Source organism: Citrus clementina, unplaced genomic scaffold, assembly GCF_000493195.1.
Source record: "Citrus clementina cultivar Clemenules unplaced genomic scaffold, Citrus_clementina_v1.0 scaffold_5, whole genome shotgun sequence".
NCBI classification, from domain to species: domain Eukaryota; kingdom Viridiplantae; phylum Streptophyta; class Magnoliopsida; order Sapindales; family Rutaceae; genus Citrus; species Citrus x clementina.
The window spans coordinates 33,822,348-33,849,679 of NW_006262201.1; the positions used below are offsets into that span (position 1 = coordinate 33,822,348).

Here is a 27,332-nt window from a genome sequence, read left to right on the forward strand (position 1 = left end):
AAAGAATTGTACTCCCAAAATCTAGGATGTAGCATTCAGTAAAGATCCTCTCTCACTCATTTAGTTTTTCTGACATACTAAAGTCACTTAGATGATTGTATTGGATCAGAATTCTGTCTTGATCTGATCTCTTTCTGAGTAAAAATACATATGATAATTAGTAGTTAATAAATAAATAAAATAAAAAAATTAAATTATATCTATACATTATTATTTAAAGACATGTGACATAAAATTTTTAAAAACTAACGAGAGCTCAGATAATGAGATGTCTTTTTCCGGTTGTATTAGGTTCTTCTGTGCGATTGTATTGCTAGTTCATGTGCACCATTAAAGTGTCTGTTGACCTCGGATACATGGCCCATCCCCACATAATGTCTCTAATAAAGTAAAATAAAGCCTCACACTAGCTTATCAACTTTGTCGGTTTGCTCTTTCCTCTTATAATCAAGCCGAAGCTTTTCTATTATTTAATTGGAGCACTTTGGAAAATGGATTCCCCTCAAAGGGCAAATGGCCTCCAGATATTCTAAACAAGGAAAGTGGGATTTAGGAGTGCCATTTCCTCAACACGCGTCGGCTTAAAGTATCATTTGTAACTATTAAAGGAACTCGCACAGTACATGGAAATCCCATATGGTGGGACACACTTGATTTGTCTTGGATTCACGTTTTACTTTACAACCTTGAACACCAAGTTTCTCATCAGTACATTCCAGGCTCAATTTCCTCATGGTTTCCCTGGTCTGTTAATCTTTTCTGGTTGAAATTGTAACAGAGAAAATGTTTGATATTAGAGAGATTGCGGTCTTCTTATAACTGACTTTGTTACATGATTTGGACATTCAGTCGATGGTTTCGCACATTTTCACCTGTAGAATGCGGCTGATTCTGGTGTATTTGATCCATTGTGTTCCCTGTTTCCCTTGCTGCGTACAACCTCGCAGGTTATTTTGTTATTCACTGGTGCTCAATCCAAGTGATACCCCATATTGCTGATCATTTTGTTAATCATTAGAATTCGATTCAATTGATTAATGGCTGAATAATTGAATAATAAGGATTCAGACTTGCTAGTTTTATATTCAATGCCGGATTTATTTGGGCGGTCCGTGTTACAGCTAATAAGCTTCAAAGTTCATGGGGGTGCATAAAACTTGATAATAAGTATTTAATTCAGTTATTATTAGTGATAGTGTATAAAAATCCTGCCAACATGTCGAAGATCCTAACAGGTGTCAGATCAAAGGTTCGGTGGTAATGCACTAAGAAAACTGCATTTTGATTGGGGCCTGGGATTATTTTTCAGTTTTCACTCTCCGTGCATGTAATTATTATCTGTTTATATACTTTATTATTTTGTTTCCGCAGCTCACTCTCTAATGCTGTATAAATAGGCTCCTAAAGCTCTAGGTTTTCTTGCTTCACCATGACGTTTTCCTCAGCTTCACTTCTTAGCACAAGAGTGAAAATGATGCTTGTGATATCTTTTGTACTCATCTTAGTAACCCATGTCTCAGGTCACAATGCCTGTCCCAAATGTGGCAGCATTGAAGTTCCATATCCTCTTAGCACAAATGATAACTGTGGAGACCCCAGGTATAGAGTGTATTGCGAAAATGATGTTCTACAGTTATTGTCAGCTGGAGGCTTCTACTATAAAATCATCAGCATTAATCCTAGTTCTTATAGGCTTGTTATAAGCCCTCCCTTGATACCAAAAGACACTTGTTACTCTTCTGATCTCACTTCAGGAGGCTTTACGCTGGATGATGATTCACCCTTTAACATATCTACTCGTAACACTGTCATGTTACTCAACTGCTCTGAAAATATTCTCCTTTCTCCATTGAACTGTTCTTCAAGCAGCCTCTGTAGGCTTTTTGAGGAGCAGGTCGAGGCAGGAAATGGGTGCCGAGGTACACTTTGCTGCCATTTCTTGAAAGATTCATCCATGACTTCACGGAGGATTAGAGTTAGAGTCGGAGGTTGCACTGCTTATACTTCTGTGGTTGACATTAGGCCAGGCGATTCCATTGATTCATGGAACTACGGCATTGAGCTGCAGTGGTTGCCCCCCAACTAAGTTACAGACAAGCTTGCGTGAAGTCTTGTGTATAGGATCCTCGTATCATTAGTTGATAATTCAAAGCATATTTTTCACTTGTAATGCTTTAACCTTCTCAGCAAAATAAGCGCCCCTCGTCGAGAGGGAGCTTCTAAACACGCGCTGTCTTTAAACTTCATGTGTGTGTGTGTGTGTTTTTTTTTTCACCTCATATGCTTCTCTGCAGTTGCTTGCTTTGTCTGGATGGATGTTCAGTTCTTGTTTTGATAAAATGAATGAGTCTTCTTGTAATGGTAATGTGTTATTAATATTATTCTTCTTTGTGTGAATAAGGGATTTCATTGAGTGAAAATGTTAGTCCAGCTCATAATCCTCCTGTTATTACACAATATTCCATCACTCAAAACTAGCCACCCCAGATGGTTAAGTTTTGCTTTAATCTAATCTTGATGCGGCAAACTTACCATATTTAATCATGAAATGAATACTAATAAGCTGGGGCCCAAGAAGTGCCATTGCTTTTACTACTTTGGGTGGCTGAAGTTTTTGCATTTACTAATTTTGGGGAAACTGGAGCTAAAGATTAACTTTATTTTCGTCAGCTCCATAGTTCGTGTATTTGGTTCCAATTTTATAACATCTCCTGCCTCCGACAAAATTTATAAAATTTAAGTTTGAAAACCTAAATTAAGTCAAAACTAAGGAATAATTAAACAATATTGTGATGACTATCAATGTGAAGCTCAAATGCCCCCATGAAGCTGTCAAATAGTGACCATGTGGAAGTAGCTTCATTCCAAAGAGATTCTGGAAAGGGGTAAGGATGGAAAAGGGTAAAGAGGGAAGAAAACTTGCTTCTACATCATGGTTTGCCCATTTCAGTGGGCCAGTGGCGAATACGACTTGAACAAAAATGCTAAAAAAACCTTAAATGTAAAGTAAAAGTAACCACATACAGAATGAGTTCCTTGAGTTTGCAAATAATTTTGTAAAAAATATTATATATCGTTATAATACAGGGTATTCAGAGAGCAGAGGAGTTAAAAACATCGCCTTTTAACTCTCAACAGAACAAAGAAATTGATGCAGCAACTACACATATGCCACTATGCATACTTTGCTTTTAATTACAGATTCAAATTGTTAGCAACCAAACTGTCACAAACATATCTAATCAGATAGCATTTTTGTTTCTCAGCGGTCAGTACAATAGCCAGGCACAAACCAGAATCCCACAAAACAACGAATAAAAAACACCTACTCTCTGTATCTCTACCTCATTTCTTACACATATCTATTAAATCACCACCGGAAAGTGAAAAACCAAACATGCTCACACTGCCAGAGGAAAAACTTACCAAATATGTACTTTGTTATCAAATGAATAACTATGTTATCACCGTGGGTATACCCGGCCTCTTTCCTTCCATGGCATCTTTCTTTTTCCGACAATTTGCGCAGAGAAAGGGGCCTTCCCATGGCTTTGATGTGGGTGAGAAATAAGGCCCTGAGTTTACCGATAAGCCATCACTTGGTGGTTGGTCCACTTGGCAGACTGCACACCTGAAAAGACCAGAGCTCGCATTCGAAGGAAAATCCCTACCCAACCTGCAATTCCAATAATAAAATGAAAAAGTTGAAGACTATGAACCTACAAAAAGAGATGTCCATGCTCTAATCCTGTTAGAAACCATTCGATAAAAAGGTCTCTTATTTATCGCATAGGATCATAATATCAGGTTCTAATAAACAAGCAAAATGATTATGTAAGCAACTGCAATTATACTTGGTAATTATCTTCTTTTAGCGGCTTCTGATTGTCATCTTTAATAAAAACTATAAAATTTCCCAAAAATATAAGAAGTGGGTACATTTCTATGCATTCGTGTAGCTATACAGAATTGGAAAGCCAAAAGTTCAAGGGAAATGAATAAACTGCTGAGAAAAGGAATGTTATGATGAACAAACCTTTCAGCAAGCATAGCCGAACCCTCTTCAAACAGCTCCTCCACAACCCCAACAGCAGCGAGCTTGTTTGATGTTTTCATAGAATCATGAGCTTTCTTCCCAAAGATAAGTGAACTTAGCACATTCTGTTTCTTTCTAGGTGTTGGAGCTGGGACAGGATGGTCAGATGGTATGATATCAACAACCAGGCAGGTTGTATCATCCTTCAGTCCCCTTGACCTCAGAGCCTCCTGAGAAGAACAGACACAGATATTCATATTAAGCCAAAACAGGCACTGCCATTCCCGATGTATGATATAAACAACAATGCTAGACGTCACCTTAACAACCAATTTTGCAGCAAGCTCTGCGGGTAAACCCCGACAAGACTTGGCAGCCATATCAGAAGTTAATGCATCCCAGATGCCATCAGAGGCGATTATCAATCTTCCTCCAGCATTTGAAAGCTAAATAAAGACCAAAGACACTATGAGCTTCAGACTGCAAAGCCAGAGAAGGAAATAAGACCTTTACCCATAGGAACCAGAGTGCTCACCTTCACTTGCTTAACATGAGGAATCGGAACAATAAACTCTCCCACATCAGTGTCACCAATCGACCTCGAAAGGCATAACCCCCCAGGCCAGCAGCGAAGGGGACCGACCTACAAATCCAATAGAGATTAAACTTAAATAAGAAACAGGAAGGAAAATAAAAGGAAACGCAAAAAAGAAGACAACTTTTGACCACGAATAGCATTAGGAAGATAAAAATGTTAATACCTCATTGCCACCAAAAACATTGAGCCTTCCTACTTCACCTCCACTTGCAGTGACACGCTCCCTCTCTTCAGCATTCTCTTCCAGCCTGTGATCAACAGTCAACAGTGAAACAATGCCTCCCTGGGTGTCCAATATGCATCGAGAATCACCAACAGATGCAACAGTCACAGTCCATCCATCTATCACAACAAATGTCACTGTTGTCCCAGAAGTTTCACCTGAGATTTACATAGACCATTAATGATAAGCCACAAAATAAGAAAATCACAAATAAAGCATTTGAAAGGAAACAATTCATACCTTTTTTTTGAAATTCTATGTCAGTTTTCACAAAACCTGCGACAAGTGCCCGAGGAAGTGCTTGAAGCCACTCATCCCTACTAGCGCCTTGAGGGATTGCACTCAAGACATTATTCAATAAGCTCTCCTTTGTAAAGATGGCAGCTGATACACCATTGTGCCCATCAAAAATCTGCCAACAAACTCTGGACTTAAACTTCTATTGGTATCACAACTATAAAACCTTATTCTATGCTCTTGGTTGCAAAGTTGATCAAAAGATTCAGTTTTAAAAAAAATGTAATTTAACTTCCCTCGGATTTCTTTACCTCGATTTTTCTCAGCAACCAAACAAAGAATAGAAAAGAAACAAAATTATTGAACAAAGAAAAATTAATACCGCAAAAACAGAAAATGACGTTGATGCATTTCCAGGAATCCTCTGGCAATCAGGTTTTATCAGAAAGTAATCCTCTCCTTTCTTAGCTAATGCAGCCTGTCCATACTTCACAAAAGGTTTCTCAATCTTTTCGTTCCTCAGCTCACGACCGATCAAAGTTGCAAGCGGAACAAGAGGAGCCTTCATCTGGGGTACTTCAGTCTGGTTCATGCTTGTTTAATTTTCAACATCTCCAAGTCGTTTTCTCAGAACACCCTAATCAACCAAACAAATCAATTAGAACTTCTCTTCACAAATGCTGATGCTGCTATACATTACATGCCCAATAACCGCATAAATCAATCAAAACATTTTCTCAGTTTTACTCTAATCCATATCAGAAAGCAAATCACATGAATCTCTCCAACTATATAGAGCTCCCTCCAGAACATATTACTACAATGTAGCACACAATTATGAACAGAGTCAATATACTGATGACCAGCGAAAATTTTACAATACAATAGCACAACCCAAAACACCATTTTATCAAAACCAATCAACTAACATTTCTTTGCACATTTTTCACCAACCCATACATGAAAATCAAAAAAATCTTCACTCATTAGCTTAATTGCATTATATATCCAATTATCACTGCAAATCGCACTACACAATGAACCCAGCGAAAACAAATCAATTAGAAATTTCCTTTAAGAAAAAAATTATGTACACAAGCCAGAAAAAAGTTCCTTAACGAGGATTCAAACTTTACGCACAAAAATCAAAACTTTAGTAAAATGGAACTAAGATTGAGCATAGTGTACTCAAAAAGGTGCTACAAGAGATACAAAAATGGAGAAATCAAGAAACCCTAAGCTCACATCAACAGATCAAGAAGTGAGAAGTGTACATTGAGCATTCAGTCTACAAAACTCTCCTCATTTGCCCCCAAAACGTCACTTCATACACAATTTTTGCACCAAAATAAAACCCTAAGAGAAAGAAAGTGAACTTTTTAGTGAGAGAAAGAGTAACCAGGGTAACTGTGGCGTGATTTGATTGGTGGGAGAAATCCAGAGAGAGAGACAGACGCGGGGTTTAAGAGAGAGAGAGAAAAAAAAAAGGTCTGATTTTTAAGATTTTAGGACACATTTTTTCATAATGACATTTATGTCCTATATTCGTTTTGTAATTTGCCATAGAAGAAAATTTATGAAATGACATTTTTATCTTCGGGTTGCTTTTTTTAAAGAAAAATGATATTGTAATTAAGCATTGTTGTCATTTAAAGTTGTACAAAAGTATACAAGATTAATAAATTTCGTATTAAAATTTATAACTATGTGTTAGGATATTCAACTTTAAATAGAAAAAAAAATAATTTTTATTGAAGAATATTTTCAACTACAGTCTACGCATTTTATAATGTTATGTGAATATATTAAAATTTTAGATTAATTAAAAAAATCATGTGATAACTTTGTTTAAATTTAAATTTTTATTATCATTTTACTTAAATAAGCACTATAAAAATTAAAACTTCATTTATATATAATGTTAAGTCAAATGTCAAAATGTGTATACGTTATACAATTAAAGGTAAAAATTAAAAATTGAAAAAAAAAGTAAAAATTAAATGAGGAATGGTGGCAAAATGGTCATTTTGGAATGTTTGACTTGGATAATCATTAGTGTGCTCATTCACATAGAATGATTCGCCCACACATACAACAAACATAATGCTGTGTTTTGGTTGGCAAAAATTAGGTGAGTTGAGACAAAATGCAAATTGTTTATTTTTTATTTTTTAATTTGATTAATATGAGCGGCATAGATGATCAAACAATTAATCAACATAGACCAATTAAAGCCAATTGTTGATGAATCCTAGACAATGTGAATGTCAAAGGGTCACGAAAATTGAACAAGTAATCAATTATTCATTCATGCTACTATTGTTTCAAAAATAACGACATTTTGTTTGATTAGTTCTAATTATATTATCATCATGGATACATTTACCGTCGCTGTCCTTAAAAAAATATTATAAAAATATAACATTTGTTTGGAAATAATGAAAAAGAAAATAGGGTTCAATCCAAAGTGGTCCTTTTTTTTTCTTTTTTTCTTTTTTTTTTTTTTGCCTTTTTAAAGAAAAAGAATTTAAGTGGGCATTTGAAATTTGTAAATGGGAAATGAGATAATGAATTCTTGGCTTGGGTCAACTCTGTAGTTTGTGTTTGGTGGGGTGGTGGTGGTGTCTTGCTTGTGATTGTGGAATTTGTGGGATGTGTTCGTAATCCAACTCACATAAAAATTAATAAAATTTAAATTATATATATAAAAAAAAAAAAGAAAGAAAAATCAAGCAATAAGATGACATGGCCATGTGCAAGTTCGGACCCATTGAAGGGTTTAGCCACTCATGTGGAGGGGGGTTTTTGAACCCCAGCTGGAAAGTTGAATTGACACAACAGCACAAGTTGGAATTTTGGTGGATGTTTCATGTTTGTTGCTTGCTCGAATCACCATTTGAAATTATGATCACAGAACACGAACATTATCTCCCTAAATCACACGGTTTGTTTATCAACTTCTTGACAATTTTTCATTATATCGAACTCACTTTATTAATACTTTGACTTTGAGACATCCAGCTGATTAGAGTTTTATTGGGTCTACGGATAATATATTATATAAGATTTCTTATCCAACAGATTTTCACACATTTTAAAATGTATATTTGAGATAAAATTTATTTTTGTTTTTGTTTTTTCTCCCAAAGATATTGTCGTGTATAATAAGCTAGTGGCATTTGGGACGTGCTCACAAAGCTTACTCTAATGATAATCTTTAAACTTGAATATGGCTCTAACGATAATGATTAGCATTCTTCATTGCAAGCATTCAAGTTCTAAGCAAACAAGTGGGGAAAAGGAAGAAAAAGAACACAAATACAAATAACAATGTAAACACATTTTCTTTTCTTCTCATTTGGTAACTTTTTTTCCTTTCTGTTTCTAGTGAAAGAAAGAATAATAATGGGGGAAAAAAATGAAAGAAGAAAGCAAAGAATTTACAAACTCAACACCAATGCGATCATTGATCACCACCGAAGAAACTCAAGACAACCGGAACATTGCCGGTTTGACATTCCCTCTCCTGCTCTTTCTCTAAACCTAAAGAATAGATACACAAAAGGAAAAGAACAAAATGATAACAACAAAGCCGTTTTCACAGTTAGCGGATCCTTACTTTGCATGTCCAGTTTTCCTCTTCCCATCAACAAGACTAAGCTGCCTTCCCGGCTTGTGCAAAAATGGACTAACCCCGTTGCTTAGTTTCCTTGTTGGCGGTGAAGGAATTAATGATGGAATGAAACTCCTATAGAATAATTCAAATGCTTGTATTAGAACAATCTAAAATGGTTGGCTTACGAGACATGAGCATAAGTTTGCCGGTTAATAATACTGCTAAGACAAGAAAGAGTAATCTATTAGTGATCGGATAGGTTACCTTGTTTCAGTACTCTTTGTTGGGGCTTTGAGGTGAGACTTCTTTGGTTTAGAGGCTACACTACTTGGAATGTTGGAAACTTTAGGAATGTTGCACTGCCAAAGCGAGTCTGGTTCTGAGCAATCGCTAACTGCAGCCTCAAGATCAGACTCATCAGTGGAGGCAATTTCGCTCCGACTCCTCTGTACATCATAGTCTTGATTGTCCTTTCTGCTTGCTGTCAATCTATTCGTCGGATGTTCTGGGTATATCTTTGAAGGGTCTCGGTGATGATTCTGATAGAACTTTTCAGAAAACAACAGTTTGTTTTCTACTTCATAATTTACGAGTTGGTTATCATCTCTACTTAAAAGGTCATGCTTGTTCACCATGACCTTATCGACCCAATCACCAGAACTTGATTCTCTGTCTTCCTCCTTTCCATTTGGTACAGGAGTACCATTCATTGGCCAGGGGGGTGAACTTACGAGCAAATCTCGGGGATCAAGGCTTTTTCTTCTTGGTTTAGATGCAGAAAGGTTCCGTATCTGCAGCCAATACATAATGTAATCTCCAATTTCTTAAATAACAAAATGTTATTTTCTTAACAGGCTGCCACATGATGGCCATACACACATACTGTCGGAGATTTTCTCATTGCCAGATTTTCATCTCATTTCAGATTATCAAATTTTAGTGGGGTTTCAATTCTAACATTTTAGGCTCCACGTGGAACCAATTGGTGTCAATTGACTCATTTGTATGCCTAAATCCCAGGACTACACGTTATGCATTGCATGAACCCTTGAAAGAGAACTAATCCCAGAGAAACTAAGTGCTTTGGCTAAAACAAACACGAACATGTGTAAAATGCACATTCACACCCACACACAAATTTCTTTGTGTACACACAACACATAGCAATATTATTTCTGAAACAAAATGACGGTTAACTCATACCTGTATGTTGCCAACTTCCTCCATTGGTTGCCTACGATTGCTGGAGAAGTCTCCTAAACTGTGGCAACTAGATTTCGAAGGAGAAGACCCACCAGACTTCAATGCTGATCTTTCAGGGGTGCTAGATGAAGTATATTGAAGGTGCTCTAAGTCTCCATCCTTCCTTGCTAAGGCTGCCTTGAGACTAACTATCTGGAAAAAGACAACCAGACAGGATAAGTGAGACATTGCTTATCAAATTATACTGCAAACAATATTATGTCAATAACTACGACAGGAAGCCCTTTGGTAGTAAGCAAATGTAACATCGGTTTTCAAACAAGGAATAAAGACACAAGAAGGAGAACTGATCTTGTCATGCAAAACTAACAAGCAAAGTGAGGATAAAGAAAGAACCTGTTCTTTAAGCTCTTTCACATCTGAGCTATCTTTGTTAACTCGAGCAGCGCCAAGTTCAACAGTGGCAACCCGTTCGGCAAATTTCAATGTACTAATTGTCTCTCCAAGGGCTTCCAGCTCGGGACTAATATGTACAAACATCAATGTTTTTGCTTGTCCTCCTGATAAATATGAGAACCAAGACCGTGATTAGGAAGGAGTTATCAGTTAAGAGAAGTCTTTATACACTGAAAAGTTAGGCTCTTACCAAGTGAATCTTGAAGGAGTTGTGTAAGTTTACTGTTTCTATAAGGAACATGTGCATTCTTTTGAGCAAGGGAAGCAATCACATCTCCTAGAGCAGAAAGAGATTTGTTGATATGTTGAGCCTCCTTTAATCTATCTCCTGTGACCTCTGACTTGTCAACCCTTTCGCTTCCTGCAAGGTCAACCAGATGCATTGACCCACGAAGAATGGTTCCAGATGCCAGGTCTCTTCCCTGAACATGAACTGTCAAGCAGCTGCAAGTTGATGAGGTTTAGAAGTAAATACCTTTTTAAACATTTAAAAATGTACAATCATTGTTACAACAGTCATGAATACACTATTAAATGCACCTATGAGATCGACTACTCCGATCATTCATCGCTGTTGCACCAACTGCACGGTTCTTTTGCCCAAGATTCATCATTTCTATAACATCATTCGTTGATGAAACAGGTACAAGGTTTGCATCTGGCACATTGATTCTATTTTGTGAACTGTTACGGATTTCTAATGTATTAAGAAGTTAAGGAAACAAATAGAAATGTGATATGCACTGAACCAGAAATAATAGAAAGAAAGTTGAGCAGTATCATGAAGGATATTTTTTGTTAAGTCCATCAGTCACAAGGAGATCCCTCACTTGTTCATTGTAAATTTCAAGCATTTGAACAAAAATATCATAGTGAATAGTATCTCTTCTTTGATTCGAGATAAGAAACAGATCATTCAGTGCCCTGTAATTTACGCCAAGACTTTCCTCTGTAAGCTCTTTCGGTCCTGTCTGGATTGATAAAAAATATATATTTTAGTCATTTTGAAAAATCTCTATTTGCAACAATAAATGAATGGACTCATAAAAACCACAGTCGTAAACATTGTCATCACAGTCATAATGTGCTGCCTCTCTCACCATGGTGAAAGTTTTTCCCGATCCTGTTTGACCATAGGCAAAAATGCAAACATTGTAACCATCAAGAACAGACCGAATCAGAGACCGAGTATCTGAAAACACCTCCGCTGCAGCAAAAAAAAATGGTTTTTAAGACTTAAAAGAATATCCTTGCAGATGAGAATTACTCTGAAAAAGAAGTAAAAATGACTTAACCTTGGGTTGCATTGGGACCAAATACTTTGTTGAAACTAAATGATTTCCGTCCCTCTTTTCCGTACTTTGAAGGGGTAGTAATCACTATATCTCCTTTCTCTATGTGCTCCACTGTACTCATAAAGCTTGATTGTCCATCCAAGAATGGCCGGACACGACAGTACACCCTAATATTCCCTAATCAAACATAATGGATGACCATCAGATTCAGCTGGGATACTCAAGCCATTTTCCAAGATTTATTCATTCTATAATATTTTGAACTCCTAAAATTGTTACCTTTCAGGTCTTGCACTTGATTGTACAACTTGCGGTTTTCTTCGAGTACTTTCTGGTAGCTTGAAGCAGCATGGGCTAGACCATGCAATTGGTTGCCTATTAAGGGAAACTATTAATGAGATATACTATTTATGTTTTAACAACATCAAAAGAGTACAAAAGTTCAATATACATTCAGTACCTAAAGTGTCTAAGTCTTCCATGTACTTCACTTGCAAGAACTGCATTCCTGCTTTCGTAGTATGTAGAGTTTGCTTCAATTCCTACAAGCACCAACACTGACTTATACAACATATTCACATTTGGTGAAAATACTCTTAATGTAGCAGAGTGATACTCCAAATTACCACTATGTCTCTCTGTTGCAGCTCAATTAACATTTGTTGTTTCAAAAGACGGGTTTTTGATTCCTCATTGTGAGCAGACATCAGATTGGCATGTTTCTTTCCTTTTGTTTCTGTTGCAGCTCCTTCTTCTGTCTTTTTGTTGATGGGACATTCAACCTCCTTTTAAACATTTCATCAGTTTACCAAATGCATATAAAATGTAAAGTACAACAAATTCAACTTGCAAAATAAAATATAATTCAGGTGGTATGAATTTATTGCTCGAGTTTTAACAGTCTGCAGTGCCAACTAAACTTACCTCTATACCACCAGAAGAACTAGTAAGGGAGTTGTTGGGGCCAAATATTTGGATAGTTTTTGGAGTTGTTTTTATCTGGCATAACAAAAAATAAATAAATAATTGGCAGAAGATCAACAAGAGACATTATAGATTTATCCATGCACACAATTCTTCTACATTGAGAAACGGATACGTGTTAGCCACTCAACCATTCACAATAATTGCAGTCGAAACTTAGGGTTAAGGCTTTGTCGCATTACTTTCTGGAATAAAAAAGGATAATGAAGAAAAGCCACCCACCAGTTCATTTTGGTTTGCTAAGCGACGTTCGAACTCCTCCATAACTTTACTGAGCATAGATTCCACAGTCTGTTACAAGGAAAAAGATAATTTGATTCAGATAAGACAGCAGTCATAAAAGCAAATTTTGATTTGTGGGAAGAATGCTACAAATCTAAGAGTTAATATTTCCCAGTTGGATCAATTAATGGTTTGAAGTACCAACATGGAGGAATCAGAGAATGTTAAGCGAACTCCTATAAGGTATCACATTCTTGTTATCAACTTAAATAACTCTGAAGATTGTTGACCAGATAAAGGCTTTCAAAAAATTAACATAACAACCACTGGAGCACTTACAATTGGAATTTCTTCTGGCTTCTTATCTGAAAGAGCAGCACGGACTAGAACATTTATGTTACGCAAATTTCCCTGCAGATTACAATGAAAATAGGCTTTCTAAGGTTCTTTCTTTTCTTACATCACGAGAGAAGAAAAAATTAACATTTAAGAAGAATAAAGTTCACTAACTGCTTCATTGAGGTCATGGCCTAGATCGCCATTCAAAGCCTGCTCACTGCACACTCCGTCTAGAGATTTCTCACCCCCGGATGAGGTCCTTGAGAAGGAATTCATGAATGGTTCTGAAGTTTTCCGCATAAATGGTTTCCCACTCACACAGATTGAGGGTTTCAAATTCCCAGCATATTTCCATGGACCTTTTTCACCACCTTGCTTCCACTCACTGTATGATTTAAGTGCTAGAACACAGTTCACAATCCTTGCCATTGCTGATTTCCCACCCTGAAAATAAAAAATACAAAAATAAGTAACAAGAGAGAGCCTATGTTCAAAATGTGATGCAATTGAATTAGACCAGATTGGTTCATCAATTTATTCCCAATTGTTATCATGGAGTCATTACCAAATTCAAAACCAAGCATATTATAGATAGAATTGTTCACTTTTTCATTCTCATGATTTAAAACTTTGGTAATTCACCTGTTCCAAATCAGAGGCTTCAAATGTTGGAAGCCCTAATTCCTCTGCAGCTACAAGGAAGTTTCTCACATTTTCAAAGTATTGGAATGCTGACAGAGCTGCTCCATCAGGAATGACAACAGAATCACAAGGACCTTCTACTACCTAGTTAGAAGCATGCAATCGCCATCAATGAAACCACAACAAAATTCAATCTGAGGATTGATTCTAGACAAGAAACCAAGTTGAACCATACCTTTGCCACAGCTCCAGGTTGAACCTTGTTAAGAACATTGCAAAGAATAATTCCACTTCTCAATCCAAGCCTGAATTCTTCCTCTGAAGGTTGAGCCGGCAAATCTTTACCCACGACAACTCCAACTGACTTTCTCAGCCATCCGGCTGCTTCATATCTTCTCAGGGCTGCAAAACAACTTGATAAATCACAAAAAAGAAATAAAAATATTAAAAAAAAGGCCCCCTAACATTATTCATTTCCAAATCCTATGCAACAGTGAGCCACCATTTATGGATTTGATTCCAACTCAATGCCAATGCCAATACCAAATTTCATGCAACCAAATCCTATATAGCTTCTTCAATAGAGGATCACCATCAATAAATTCAAATACAATCAATAAATCAAGAACCATTGCATTAAATTGGATAAACATGAATACAAATGTTCAATATTCAATGTCAAAACCGTAATTCAAGAAATTAAGTTCAACCCCACGACATAAATTATCCAAAAAGAACAAGAAATATGCATCACAAAATTCAATCAAAAGAATTCAAGAAATGAAGATTATTACAAGCTTCATCAGCTTTCCTTGAAGCCAAATTGATATCACTGAATCGAGGGCCATGTTTTTGGAGCACATCGGCCACAACAGAAGCTACATTGAATGTCAAAACCTGTTCTGTTGTCATTTCCTTTAGCACAACACAACCCCAGGGAAAAGGAAAAAAAAAAGTCCTTTTTTAAAACAACCCCACAAGAAAATTCAATCCCTTGAATTCAAAACGAGCTTAAATTTCCCACATTCATCATCACAATCCAATCTTTTTCAGCAGAGTTGCTCAAGAAAATGATCAAAACAAAATGGGATTCTTTTTCCTTTTTTTCCTTTTTCAATTTTAATTTTTCTGAATGTGGGTTGTTATGAGAAGATATAAAGGGACTAAAGAGATTTAAGAAAACAAATTGAATCTTTTTAATGAAAAAACGAAAAAAAAAATTGAAATGATCACTTCGTCTCTCTTTCTCTCTTAAGTTTCTTTGTTCTCTCTGTCTAAAATTGAAGAGAAAAGCTACAGACCGAACCTGGTTCCGAACCTACCGGTTTTGAGAGCTTTATATTTTTTCTACGTGTAGAGAAAATAATGGGCTAATTTTTATCTTCTATTATTATTTTTATTTTTGTTTTATCTTTTGACTTTTGAATTTTTATTAATATCTACTTCTTCTTCTTTTTTACAATAGTAGTTTTCGGGAAATAAATACAAATAAATCCTGATGTATACTAAAAAAAAATTATTCCTCAAAAGATAATTTAATTTACATTAAAGAATTTTGCCTTAAAAAAAATCTATTTCGGTGATGATAGTTTAATTTTTGGTTGAAATTGAGAAAATTAAACTCGATGGAGCAACTTGGCATGTCAATTCGTATGTGAGTGGGTACAATTAATTTTGTATTCGTACCTAGAAATGAAAGAAATAAAAAGTTTAACTTGACATATAATGCGTCAAAATTTTGATTTAAAGAAAGAAAAAAAATCCATGTGTTTGAATAGAAATAATTCCTTTCAATTAGATTTTCATGATTTTAACATATAAAAGGATTTTGTAGTCTCTATTTTGTTTTTCTTAGTGCATTGAATTTAAGAATTTCCGTATGTGATAATTGATATTTTTAGAATTAACGAGACCAAATTACTAAGATGTTAGTTCTTTACCATAAATTAGAGTTTTTAATACGTGAATCTCTTCGTCGAAATTGACAAACATTTTTCACATTATTTTCTTTTAAAATGCTACCAAATCATGACACTTCAATTTTCACAATATCAAGGCGTTTGCTTTGTCATTCATGCATGTCATTATAATTGCAAGATTTTTAATTATATTTGAGAGATTCGATGTTGTTTTCAAGTGAGTAGATGCAAATAATCCATCAAATTTCCATGGAAAGCAAAGTATCTTTACAAAGATATGACATTGCTTTCATTTTACAAAATATCAATGAGCCCACAATATGCTAAATCCCATAATCCCATAATACGTTGTTCTAGTTGTCCAAAAAGGTATGAAATTCATGACTTACAAATCCACCCTTTATAATTTCAATTTTAGAGTAACCTCACGCTTGAATTTGAAGTAACTCAATCATTTTGGAAGCAAATTTCTCGTTCTTGATTGCATGTTATGAATTGAAGTTAACACCATAATTTAAGTTAATTTATTCCATAATCAAATGTTAACACCATAAGTATAATATTTCATATTATGAATATATATTGCGTGTTCTATATCTTGTTGATTTTAGCAATGTTTTCAAATTTTGCTTCCTAATTATATAAGTAATTCCATAATATCTTTCAAAAAAAATTTATTGATCTCATTATTCAGAACACAAACATAAAAATTTGTAAAAGTGAAAATATTAAAAGCTGTAAATAGTCATTAAGTAAGTGGTCGCTCTTCAATCATTGATAATGTTGTTAAAATTTACTTACCAAGAGTAATTTATACGGTCTCATCATGAAACCAAATAATGAGAACATATACATGCATTATTGGGCAACAAGAAAAAAAAATAAAAATAAAAATTATAAACCCAAAAGGGCAATGGATTAGGCCCTTTTCTTGTAGGACATATGGCATAAGATTGGATCCACCAAGGGAAGTTGAGACCAAAACAACACCTTATCTTCTTGACGGACACATTGAGTCGAAAGAGCACATGATGTGTGCACTTCATCTCATGATTTAGGGCACTGCCACGTAATTATAAGGATGCCCATTTTCTATAAGGAAATTTTAAAAGAATTAAAAAAAAAGGAGAAAGAGTTATGTCTTTCTTCATTGCGTATCTTTTTATGCATGTCACACGTGTGACGTCTAGCATACGTGCATGTTACAAACAAATTTCAAATTTGATAATTATAAAAGAATCCCAAATATCATTGAAATTCATTTTACAAGCATAAATAATTATCTCACGTTTATTCACTAATAAATGAATCAAATAGTTAGAAGCATCGTCCTTATCGTGACGTATTTTACAAAAAGTAAAACTATGATTAATTGTGCTCTTAATTCAGTGCTAGACGTTGTGATATTGCATTACTCGCATGAATGTACATGATGCACAAATTTAAAGATTAAAAGAAAATCACATTAACCACAGGAAGGGTATTTTTGTCAAATAATTGGTATTTCCCTCCAATATTCGAAAATTATTCAAACATTTGGTTCGGATCCGAGCCTAAGAAATTCGGATATTTTCTATTTATTTCTCTTTTTTAAAGCCCATTAGTGGGTCCTAACCTCAATCACGATGCCGGCGTGCACAACATAGTTAAGGGAAAAAAGGCTGCCGGCCCAATCACAGCCGTTGAAACAAGTGGGCTCCATCAGCCCAACTGAAGACACGGCGAAGCACATGTTGATGAAAAGCTACAAAATCAAATCAAATGTTTACATCAATTTCAATTTTTACTTATTGATTAATAATCAGACACAAAAGGAGAAAAATGACATAAAGGAAAATAATATTTAAAAAAGTAAAAAAAAAAAAAGAAACTTCTTTAATTAGCAAAAGGAAATTTTGATTGATAGATTTGGAGTAGGGCAATGTTTATTTTTAATTTTAATTTTTTGGTGCTTAGAGGCACATGCATGTTCTAAGAGTTTGGGGATAATTTATTTTGTGTTAAATCCCAATTCAACTCTATATTGATTAACGAATATCGGGTGAGCTAATTTATTAATTTATTTTACAGAGCAAACTCAAAACTATTTTTTAATTAATGATCTATTATTAGATCCTCAGGGGGGGGGGGGGGGGGATTGCATTGGAAGTACCTGGAATCCATAAGCAAGAGCAAAGGCCCATACTGTGTCGGGTTACATTCCATATTAAAAATTTATCCAAAAGAAACTCAAAATTTTCTCAAATTTTCAGAATGGAAACTTGTACACAATTTTTACCCCAAAAAAAAAATTGAAAATTTTTCTCAAATGATCAGAAATGCATTAGTTTTATTTCATGATCTCTTTCTTGAGATGGTTCTTAAACATTTTCAAACCTCAATGACCATTTTGGAGGAAGGATTAGTGCTTAAAATTGTTATAGATAACATATTGAAAGGGTATGATTTGATCCTAATTCTTTAATTGTTCCCCAAGTTTGAATCATGATTATTTGCATAAAAATGAATAACGTTAAAGGCTTAATTTTTAAGTTAGGAGATTAGTTGGTTGATTAAGACATCTTGACAATAGAAGGGCCTTTACTTCCACCAAGTGGCCTGCAGCCACAAACAAATCTCCCTCTTTCGGCTCTTTTAGCCTATAAAATGCTCCATAAAATTCCAATGAAACCCCATATATATCTTTAAAGAAAAAAAAAAAAAAATAGTTCAGTTGGCAAGAAAAAGTAGGAAAATTTTAGTCAATGCATTGGGTCCAAGCAAACCCATTATTAGGTTTAATCTTAGTATAATACTATTGCATTTTATTATGTTTATTAAAATAGAACAATCTTAAAAGTGAAAAAAAAAATGTCCCACAAGCCAAATAGCTAAATTTATAGTTTGATTTCATAAGATAGGCAGCAAGCATCCAATTGCTCTATAATATAACTCATTCAAGTTAACAATAGTAGCTGTGTTGCTAATAATAATAAAGAAAGAGAAACATATCATATGGTTCTGCATTAGTTCATTCCCAATAAATCAAGACACAACTCATTTCTTTCTTTCTTTCTTTCTTTCTTTTAGCTACCACACTCTCTGGGGCTAAGAGTTAAAGCCACCATTCCATTTGTTTTTTAAAATATTCGCATGCTCATATAACAATCTTTCATTGGTCCAACATTTTTCTTTAAGATATTTTCCAAAGTTTCACTAAAACTTTGATCAAAATCATTGTGTTGTGTTTTCATGTTTCATTATCTAGATTGTTCTTCTCAACACAGCCCATGTGACACAGATTGTTTAAAAGTATAATCACCTTATTTGATTGTTAATTTAATTGCTATCGTACTTATTCATTTTGCCCTAATGACTTATCAAATTATTATGTTCCATCTGCTTTTTTATGCTACTCCCTAAACCAATGAGATGTAAAATTAAAGGTAAGTAGAGGATGTTCCTCTTTTAAGAACAAAGATTCAATTTTTATATGAAGTGATGGACACAATCTTTATTATTGTTATTCCAACTTTTAATTATCAAAATAAACAATAGAATATGGTGTCATTAACATTGAGGGGTCAATGAATTGGACAACTCAACTCTCTTGGAAGCACTTTCTGGAGAAAAGTGATTCAAACCAAAGGAACATTTCACAAAAAACAGCCGAGACTTTATGTTTCCAAAATAATTCTACTAGATCGAACATTTTCAGGATTGAAAATTCATTTTGTGGTTATTATTGGGTTCATATTGTCAAAGGTTTCTTGTAAGTTTGTTGTTCGATTGTTCCAATTTCGCTTCCTGAAAAGACTAATGCTTCGATGTTTCATTTCATTACGGTAGTATGTGAATTTAAAAAGTCCTCTCATATGGCCGTGCGTATGTGTATGAGGAGAGATTTTGCTCTAAATATTTGTAAGTAATTTGACTGAGTTCGAAATCAAGATTCAAATAAATCCTTATGCACGCATTTTGAATTTTATTTCCTAAACTATCTCGTTTATTTATAACATACTAACTCATAAATTAAAATCAATCATCTTCTCCTTAAATTTCATAGTTTTGATTTATAAATGCACGCAAATACTAATCTCTTAAAATTATTCTCTTCTTGAATCCTGATACATAACTTCTATCTCCATAATTCATAATTTTTTAAAAAATTAATTAAAAATTAAAAATGTAAATATGAATTATAAAATGGGTGGGCTTAATAAATTATTAAAAAATAATTTATTTAAGTGTTTAATTGAACTTTTATTTAAAAAAATTAATTTATATTTACTTATTTAGATTATTTCAATTAAAGAGGAATTTTATAAGGAATTTAGAGGGGTGCGAAAAGGCCTACTTTAAATTTCTGCATGAGCCCAAACTATCGAGGCAGAACACACTGGACTTCACTAGAGAGCCCACCAAAAGTCTGCTTCCAAAGCTGAAATTCGCTGAAAAAAGCACAGCCCATTTTATTCCCACAGCAATTGGGAAAATGATCCAAAAAATAAGGAAATAAAATGAAGCATTTAGTTGTGCTGTGGGATATTCAGCTAGGATTTGAAATAGAATTATAGAAGCTGGTAATTAAATAAATCAATTTCAAGTTCATATATGAAGATTGATTTCATTTTATCTAGTCCGGCTAGCTCAAACCGAGGCCAGTATTTATTTGGCAATTTTTTTATTATTTAGGGCATCAGTTGTATCCAGCTTACTATTGCTTTAGTTTGAAGGATAGAAATTGATGATATTAGTAAGAAAATCGCTTGCCAGAAGAAGAAAAAAATCTACTTTTATACAAAAAAAAAATTGCCAATGTGTTAATGCTTATCATCACATAAACAAAGAAAATATATATTTGGAAATAATAGGATAGAATTTCAATTATTACTATTCTTCTCTATATATTAGGGTATCTTATTTATTTTGGGTGAAAACTAATATTTTTGCAACACAATCAACATTATTCAAATATGAATCATATGCTTGCATGATTTATAAATACACCTTTTCGTCTCGTTCTTTTAGATCACTAGTATATCTTAATTATAGCATCACATAATTGATCTGATCAGCAATGTGGTTTTTATAAAAGTATATTATATGTATCATAATTTATTTAAACAGATTGAATATACTTACATATACTTAAAAATAGAGTAAGAATAGAGTTACAAATTTTGATATAAACTGATGTGATATAATTTGGTTGATTGGATTAAGTAACTATTGATCCACATGATTTTTTTTTTTAATTTTCATCAAATTAATTAATTTATACCACATTTATTTATACAAAATAAATTTATAAAAAAACATATAATTCTATCATCACTGTTAAAAATAAATCAATCTATCTATCTATATATCTATATAAAGCTGGGACTTGAGGAGGTGATGTGGCATCACCATTTCTAACCTTTGTATATTATCTATTATCTAATAAATAGATAAATTTTCTTTTAGATTTAGCTTTTCATCTTCTTATAATTAATTTGATTGTTATTATACAATAACAATTATGTAAAGATTTTAACGATGCATATTCTTTATAATGAACATCCAAGGGGGAGTGTTATGAATTTATTAAAATAAATGTAGATGTTCATAACATATATCTTTTAGTCTCCCCACTATCTCCCATTAGCAACCTTTAACTTTCCTATAACTCTCACTATCTCACAAGAAATTATGATCCATAATTTTTCATTAATTTCATGGAGTGATTATGTAACTATAAAAGGAGAGCTCATCTTTTTGTTTTGTACACACACAATTGGAATAAATAAAATTAATATATAATATATTCTCTCATTTTATTATTTATCTTGCGTTGTTTCTTTATTTGTATTGCTGACTAATATCTTTTTTTTTCTTTTTATAAGGCTGTTTCATCTTAAAAAAAATCAATTCATATTTTTTATCAGTTTCATCAAGTGTAAAGTAAGAAAAAAATATAATACTAAATTATTTTTTCAAAGCTGCGTGAAGCGCGATTTTATTTTCTAGTTACAATAATAAGGACACAACCTTCGCCTTAACCACGAGGCGAAGGCCAAAGAGATGCCCCGTAGTTGTGCACGCGCTATAACTTAAAAATATCAATATTTAGATTACACTGTATCGATCATGCGGATCCACGTTGCTCAAGATCAACCGTCTTGATCAAATTCCCAGGGAATGATGGTGATTTTGATGGCTACGCGAAGCGCGTCGCAGTGGATAATTATATTTTTGAACAAACGACCAAAAAGCAAGTTTAACTGATTTACCAGGCTAAAGGATATTTAGGTAAATCTGATACGTAAGATAACCGGTACATCAGCAATAACCTAACATGCCTCAACCGTTTACCAATCGTGACTAATCACGGAATCTAATCCAATTCATTTAAACCAATTATTTTTATAATATAAGCCAATTATTTATTTATTTTTCACTGTGAACGTTTTGACCGGCTTATATCGTCTTTGGCAACTACTTCACCACGGTGGAAAATTCATAACCTGATTTTAGAATATTATATTTGTTAAAAAAGAATTGAAATTTTTCTTATTTTCTAAATACTAGTGAGTTGTTGATTATTCATACCAATTCATTTTCACAATTATCTGTATTTCATTATTTATATGTAGATTTTTTGGGACATCTATTTAATTACCTTTCTACTTATTCAAATTTTAAATTTCTTAATACTAAGTCAAAATATTTTAATCGTTGACATGTACCCACAATTACTTGTATGTATATTGGCACTAAATGATTTAACCGGTGAACTTCATATGAGATTTAAAATTTGATTTTAAATTTTCGATAGCACAACATTCATTTGTTTTTATTTAGTGCTTGAGTTATGTAATTACATTTCCAAGTTTCTTTCTAAGGTTTTCTTTGATTTAAATTAAAAAATGATTAAATTTAAAAAAAACTTTATCAATTAGATATATTCTTAATTCTTATTATTACTTAAATTCAAGATATTCTTAGCAGTGTCAAAAATATCTATTCGCCTTAAATCCACACTGGACCCAGGTGATGCGGGTTAGGTACCCAGCCTGGAAATTGGCTGGACCAATCCCGAGCATCACTTGATAAGCATGAAGTTTTTACCTCAAATTTGAATTTTATTAAAAAATTGTAGAATTTATATTATTTTAAATAATTATATTTATTTGACTTATTTGTTACATATAGGTAAGATTTTAAACATTTAAAGTTAATATTTTCATGTCCAATTTTATTAAAATAAAATTAAAAATTACAAAAAAGTACATATGTAGTATTAAAAAATAAAATCCAGACATAAAATTCTGAATAAAAAAACTCGGTCAACTGCCGGGATTTTCAAAGATTTTAAGTCCAACCGAGTTTTTTTGGCACATCTAAACCCGAGTCTGGATTTTGCCATCTGTGGATATTCTTTATAAAACCTTTAAGAAAGTTAAAAAGTTATATATTATATAGTCGAGCAACTCCAATGAAATGGCATCACGCAATTCGCTGCAAAGCACTTCGATTGGCCCAATGAAATACCTCTACGTTTCAAGGAGCCCACAGTAACATAATTGTATACCACCTTACCTTATCACATCCCAAAGTCAAAATTACAATGAAAATAGCACCAAATTTGAAGGATATTCCAGTAACTTTACAAGAAATGATCGGCGGAGTTGCCTACGCCATGTCATGCACATGTGAAAACTCAAATCCATTAATATCTCTATTTATTAAAACGCATTACGTGTATGATTATCTCCATCTTCCTCCTAAACAAATAAATTATTAATTTTTTAAAACAATCAGTTAATTAATCAATTAAAAAAAAAAGGCGCAACAACTGAAATAAGAAAAACATTTTCCCAAAATCCACGAACGTTTTCCTCTATTTTCACTGGTTTCCTTGTTCCTCCTCACAGTTGAGGTAACACCAAAACCTCCTCCCTTTCTCTCTCCACGCTTTCTCTCCCTTTTTTGTTTTTCTATAATTGGCTTTATTTGACAATTCGATGTTTTTAGGGTTTCCAATTTATTTGTCAGTTCCTGAAATTTTATTAATCTCGAGCTTCAAGATTGTAATTTAATGAAATTAGTTTCTGGGTTTTGTTTTTACTTAGTGAAATTTAAATTTATTTGTGAAAATAAAAGGTTTATCTTGATTTTTATGATCTGGGTCTGATTTTTAGTTTTTTAGTTTTTTTTTTAATAATTTTACCTTATTTGGGTTTTTGTTATGGGACTAGATCCATGGTGGAGAGGTAATTTGGAAAGGGGAATTATTTTGCCTTATTAGATGGTATTAATATTGTTACCTTGTTAGAGTGGCACCTAAGCAAGAAATAGAAAGGAGGAAGAATTCAAGAATCTTGGAATTTACTTTGATGCGTTATGAATTGAATTGATTTGATTCGGTTGGATTTGGTATTGCTTTGTGAGGAGAAATAGTATTTTAATTAAATAGTTGGTTTTTGGCATCTGGGTGGTTCTTGGACTTGATTGGTTTTTTTCAGGGTGAGAACTCATGGGAAGGGGAGGAAAGGTTGGTTCTAAGCAAGATTTTAAGAGAAGAGCTAGGTCAAAAGATAAGGGTTCTGATGATTCAGATGAGGATTATGTGATTTCCGATGAAGAAGATGAGGTATCTGAAGATGAATTGGAGGATTATTGCTCTTCTGTTGATGGATATGCGTCAGAAGAAGGTTTCGATAGTTTTGTCGAGGAGGAAGAGGAAGAAGAGGAGGTAGATGTGAGGAAGGTTGTTAGATCAAAAGTAAGAAAGAGAGAAGAAGTTTTTGATAGTTTTGAAGGAGAGGACGAAGACGAAGAAGAGGAGGTAGATGTGAGAAAGGTTGTTAGATCAAAAGCAAGAAAGAGTAATTTAGGGGATGGGAAAAATGGTGTTAAAACAGCACGAAAGAGGAAAAGGGTAAGGTATGGAGAAGATGAAGATGAAGATTATGAAGAGGAAGAAGAAGATGAGGATGAGGAGTTCACTCCAGATGATGATGATTGTTTGGATGAGGAAGAGGAACTGGTGGTCACAAAGAAGAAAAACAGTAGCAATAGGAAGAGGAAGAACAATAACTCGCGTAGAAAATGTCTGAGGAAAAAAAGTTCTGTTAGGGGTCAAAAAAGGAGAAAATCTAAGGTCTCTAAGAAGCCTTTGGAAAAGAAACGAAGGAATCATCGGTTGAGGAGGAAAGAAAGGAGCGATGATGATGATGATGATGATATCAACTTTATAGATGAAGGGGTAGTTGTGAAAGGAAAGAGCAAGACAACCTTAAGTCGGAAAAGGAGAAGGTATGTTGTACCTTCAGATTCAGATTTTGTATCGTCAGGATCATCTGATTATGAATATACAATCTCAGAAGAAGAGAGAGAACAAGTGAGAGAAGCTAGTCAATTATGTGGAAAAGTGAAAACTAGCTTGCGGAAGTCCTCATCCTCCAAGACAATTCAAGAGGATGGCAATTTAGGCCAGCCAAGAAAAACACTAGGAAGAAAGGGTAAGGAGAAGATAGAAGAAGTGAAGAGTGAAGTGGCAAAGCAGGTTTGTGGGATATGTCTGTCTGAGGAAGATAAAAGAAGGTTGAGGGGAACCCTCAACTGTTGCAGTCATTATTTTTGTTTCACTTGCATCATGGAGTGGTCGAAAGTCGAATCTCGTTGCCCTCTGTGCAAGCAGAGGTTCAAGACAATTACTAAACCAGAAAGATCAACAGCCGGTGTTGATTTGAGAAGTGTGGTAATTCAAGTACCTGAGCGGGATCAGGTATATTATTTGTTTTTCTCCGATTCATGCTTCTTATCTTTTGTTTCTCATGTTATGGCCTAAAATGGGATTATTGCGAAAACAGGTTTATCAACCATCTGAGGAAGACCTTAGAAGTTTTCTTGATCCCTATGAGAATGTTATTTGTTCAGAATGCCACCAAGGAGGAGATGATGGCCTTATGTTATTATGTGACATCTGTGATTCATCAGCACACACCTATTGTGTTGGCCTTGGCCGGGTTGTGCCTGAAGGCAATTGGTACTGTGATGGCTGTAGACCTGTTGCTCTTGGATCTTCTAGTTCCCAAGCTCAAGATCCATTGCCTGATCTAAGGACTGCAAGTACCAACTTGCATAATAGACCATCACCCATTGTAAGTTTTGGGGAAGGTTTCGACCCTTATTCAGTGTCTTCACCACGTATACCATTAACTCCAGGATCTGGAAATCTTTCATCTCCCCGATTTACTGTTGGAGATGTTCAGGCAGCCTCACCTGGATCCGGAGCAGGGGCACCAACACTTACAGGAAGACGTTGGATACACCGTCACATACAAAATCTCCTTTCAATGAATAGAATGAATTTTATGTCTGGTAATAATGATGGAATGCCAACAGCCAATTTGAATAGTGAAAATTTTAACTCTCAACTTGATCAGGGTAGGGAAACAGTAGTTCAACCTGCAAGGGGACAAGAAACAGAGCCGTTGCATCAGGCAATCTTTGAGGAGAGGTCACATGACCATCCCACTTCCTTGGTGGAAAATGGGGATTTTTTGGCTCCAAGATTAAACTATTTGAGAAGACAAGCAGTTCAGGACCCAACAATCAGCACTGCAAATGGGTCTGTCAATTTGACATTGTGGCCTGAACTTGCTGGGATCAATTCCTTACCTTCCTTTGGGCAACTCCATCAGCGCAGCAGCTTATCACACATTGGGTCTGATGGCTTTGCGATCCCTTTCACAGCAAAAGAAGAGTTTGATTCTCATGTAGCAAAGGAACAATTGCAATCAGTTGTCAAAAGTCATTTGAAAAACTTGTCCAGAGATATTCAATTAGGTATGAATGTGCTTCTGTTATCAATTTTATGCAATCAACCCTTCACAAATTTTAGAGAGGGAGAGTCCTTCAGAAATAGGCTTTCTATTTTAGTACAAAATGTTCATTTCCAGAGGCTGCATATTTAATTCTTAACTAGGCCTTTCAGATTAGGTATTAGCAAATAACTGTTGTGTGAAATGAATTTTCATTTTCCATGTTTTTAAAAATGATCAAACAGCTTTGTTTTCTTTATGCAGACCCCAGTACATTCAAAGACATAGCAGGAAGTTCAACTCACACCATCTTGGCTGCTTGTGGGCTCGAACACAGCAGGAGTGAGGTTCACATTGTGCCCCCACCGTCAATTTGTTCCCATGTCGAAAGAGTATCATCTGGACAAACTAGCCTGATGAAAAGTCATTGCTCATCATGTTTCGATTCTTTCATAAAAGAAGTAGTGAAGAGAATAATGGATACAAGACTACCACAATGGTTAAGTTTAGGCCTTTAGCATTAGTGCAGTGAGTGGAGTTGATTTCTCTGCTCATTTTTTTTTTTGTTAGGAGGTAGTCAAAAATTTTCTTGTTTATAGAGATAATTAACTGACATTGAGCACCAATAAAGGGCTCCCCCAATTCTTGTTTGATCATTGTAGCAACAATCATTGTTTAGACGGCACAAGTCAAAACTATTCGATTACTGATTGTATAACAATTTCTTTCTGCTGTATATTTCTTTGTTACCGTCGTTCTGATAACTTAC

General features: G+C 34.3%; 4 protein-coding genes across 6 annotated transcripts; 2 read left to right on the forward strand and 2 right to left on the reverse strand.

The window, feature by feature from the left end:
* Positions 1 to 1,454: 1,454 nt before the first annotated feature.
* LOC18042058 (wall-associated receptor kinase-like 20) lies at positions 1,455 to 2,086 on the forward strand. The gene has a single exon (XM_024185100.1). It carries the CDS (start codon positions 1,472 to 1,474, stop codon positions 2,084 to 2,086), a length of 615 nt encoding a protein of 204 aa, XP_024040868.1. The 5' UTR covers positions 1,455 to 1,471.
* Positions 2,087 to 3,079: 993 nt separating this feature from the next.
* On the reverse strand, positions 3,080 to 6,555 carry LOC18042059 (probable protein phosphatase 2C 5). Of its 2 annotated transcripts, none has more exons than XM_006433428.2 (8): positions 6,369 to 6,555; positions 5,477 to 5,731; positions 5,098 to 5,269; positions 4,798 to 5,015; positions 4,572 to 4,679; positions 4,357 to 4,482; positions 4,037 to 4,266; positions 3,080 to 3,676 (listed from the first exon to the last, which is right to left on the reverse strand). In XM_006433428.2, exons 2-8 carry the CDS (start codon positions 5,684 to 5,686, stop codon positions 3,457 to 3,459), a joined length of 1,284 nt encoding a protein of 427 aa, XP_006433491.1. In that variant the 5' UTR covers positions 5,687 to 5,731; positions 6,369 to 6,555; the 3' UTR covers positions 3,080 to 3,456. The 2 variants fall into 2 exon arrangements, with proteins under 2 accessions (XP_006433491.1, XP_006433490.1); XM_006433427.2 differs by having other exon boundaries at positions 6,340 to 6,555.
* A 1,952-nt stretch (positions 6,556 to 8,507) lies between these two features.
* LOC18040684 (kinesin-like protein KIN-14G) lies at positions 8,508 to 14,763 on the reverse strand. The gene is made up of 19 exons (XM_024184335.1): positions 14,646 to 14,763; positions 14,087 to 14,253; positions 13,852 to 13,995; positions 13,428 to 13,653; positions 13,210 to 13,304; positions 12,871 to 12,939; positions 12,589 to 12,663; positions 12,291 to 12,449; positions 12,125 to 12,206; positions 11,944 to 12,039; positions 11,665 to 11,841; positions 11,470 to 11,576; positions 11,178 to 11,340; positions 10,910 to 11,036; positions 10,560 to 10,813; positions 10,310 to 10,473; positions 9,914 to 10,105; positions 8,975 to 9,501; positions 8,508 to 8,842 (listed from the first exon to the last, which is right to left on the reverse strand). Exons 1-19 carry the CDS (start codon positions 14,761 to 14,763, stop codon positions 8,710 to 8,712), a joined length of 3,075 nt encoding a protein of 1,024 aa, XP_024040103.1. The 3' UTR covers positions 8,508 to 8,709.
* Positions 14,764 to 23,551: 8,788 nt separating this feature from the next.
* LOC18041010 (remodeling and spacing factor 1) lies at positions 23,552 to 27,299 on the forward strand. Of its 2 annotated transcripts, none has more exons than XM_024185046.1 (4): positions 23,552 to 23,673; positions 23,993 to 25,524; positions 25,610 to 26,588; positions 26,828 to 27,299. In XM_024185046.1, the coding sequence occupies exons 2-4, from the start codon at positions 24,271 to 24,273 to the stop codon at positions 27,079 to 27,081; spliced, it is 2,487 nt and encodes an 828-aa protein (XP_024040814.1). In that variant the 5' UTR covers positions 23,552 to 23,673; positions 23,993 to 24,270; the 3' UTR covers positions 27,082 to 27,299. The 2 variants fall into 2 exon arrangements, with proteins under 2 accessions (XP_024040814.1, XP_024040815.1); XM_024185047.1 differs by having other exon boundaries at positions 24,260 to 25,524.
* Positions 27,300 to 27,332: the final 33 nt, after the last annotated feature.

Bases quoted from the DNA above. Each gene is read 5' to 3' on its own strand.
- LOC18042058 (XM_024185100.1), top strand. From the start codon at position 1,472: ATGATGCTTGTGATATCTTTTGTACTCATCTTAGTAACCCATGTCTCA.
- LOC18042059 (XM_006433428.2), bottom strand. From the start codon at position 5,686: ATGAACCAGACTGAAGTACCCCAGATGAAGGCTCCTCTTGTTCCGCTT. The intron at 4,483-4,571 runs GTGAGCACTCTG...GTCTTTATTTAG, and splicing joins CTCATGTTAAGCAAGTGAAG to CTTTCAAATGCTGGAGGAAG. The intron at 3,677-4,036 runs GTTTGTTCATCA...TTGGAATTGCAG, and splicing joins TCGGCTATGCTTGCTGAAAG to GTTGGGTAGGGATTTTCCTT.
- LOC18040684 (XM_024184335.1), bottom strand. From the start codon at position 14,763: ATGACAACAGAACAGGTTTTGACATTCAATGTAGCTTCTGTTGTGGCC. The intron at 11,577-11,664 runs GTTAAGTCATTT...TTTTTGCTGCAG, and splicing joins TGGTCCCAATGCAACCCAAG to CGGAGGTGTTTTCAGATACT. The intron at 10,474-10,559 runs GTAAGAGCCTAA...CATATTTATCAG, and splicing joins ACTCCTTCAAGATTCACTTG to GAGGACAAGCAAAAACATTG.
- LOC18041010 (XM_024185046.1), top strand. From the start codon at position 24,271: ATGGGAAGGGGAGGAAAGGTTGGTTCTAAGCAAGATTTTAAGAGAAGA. The intron at 25,525-25,609 runs GTATATTATTTG...TTGCGAAAACAG, and splicing joins AAGTACCTGAGCGGGATCAG to GTTTATCAACCATCTGAGGA. The intron at 26,589-26,827 runs GTATGAATGTGC...TTCTTTATGCAG, and splicing joins GTCCAGAGATATTCAATTAG to ACCCCAGTACATTCAAAGAC.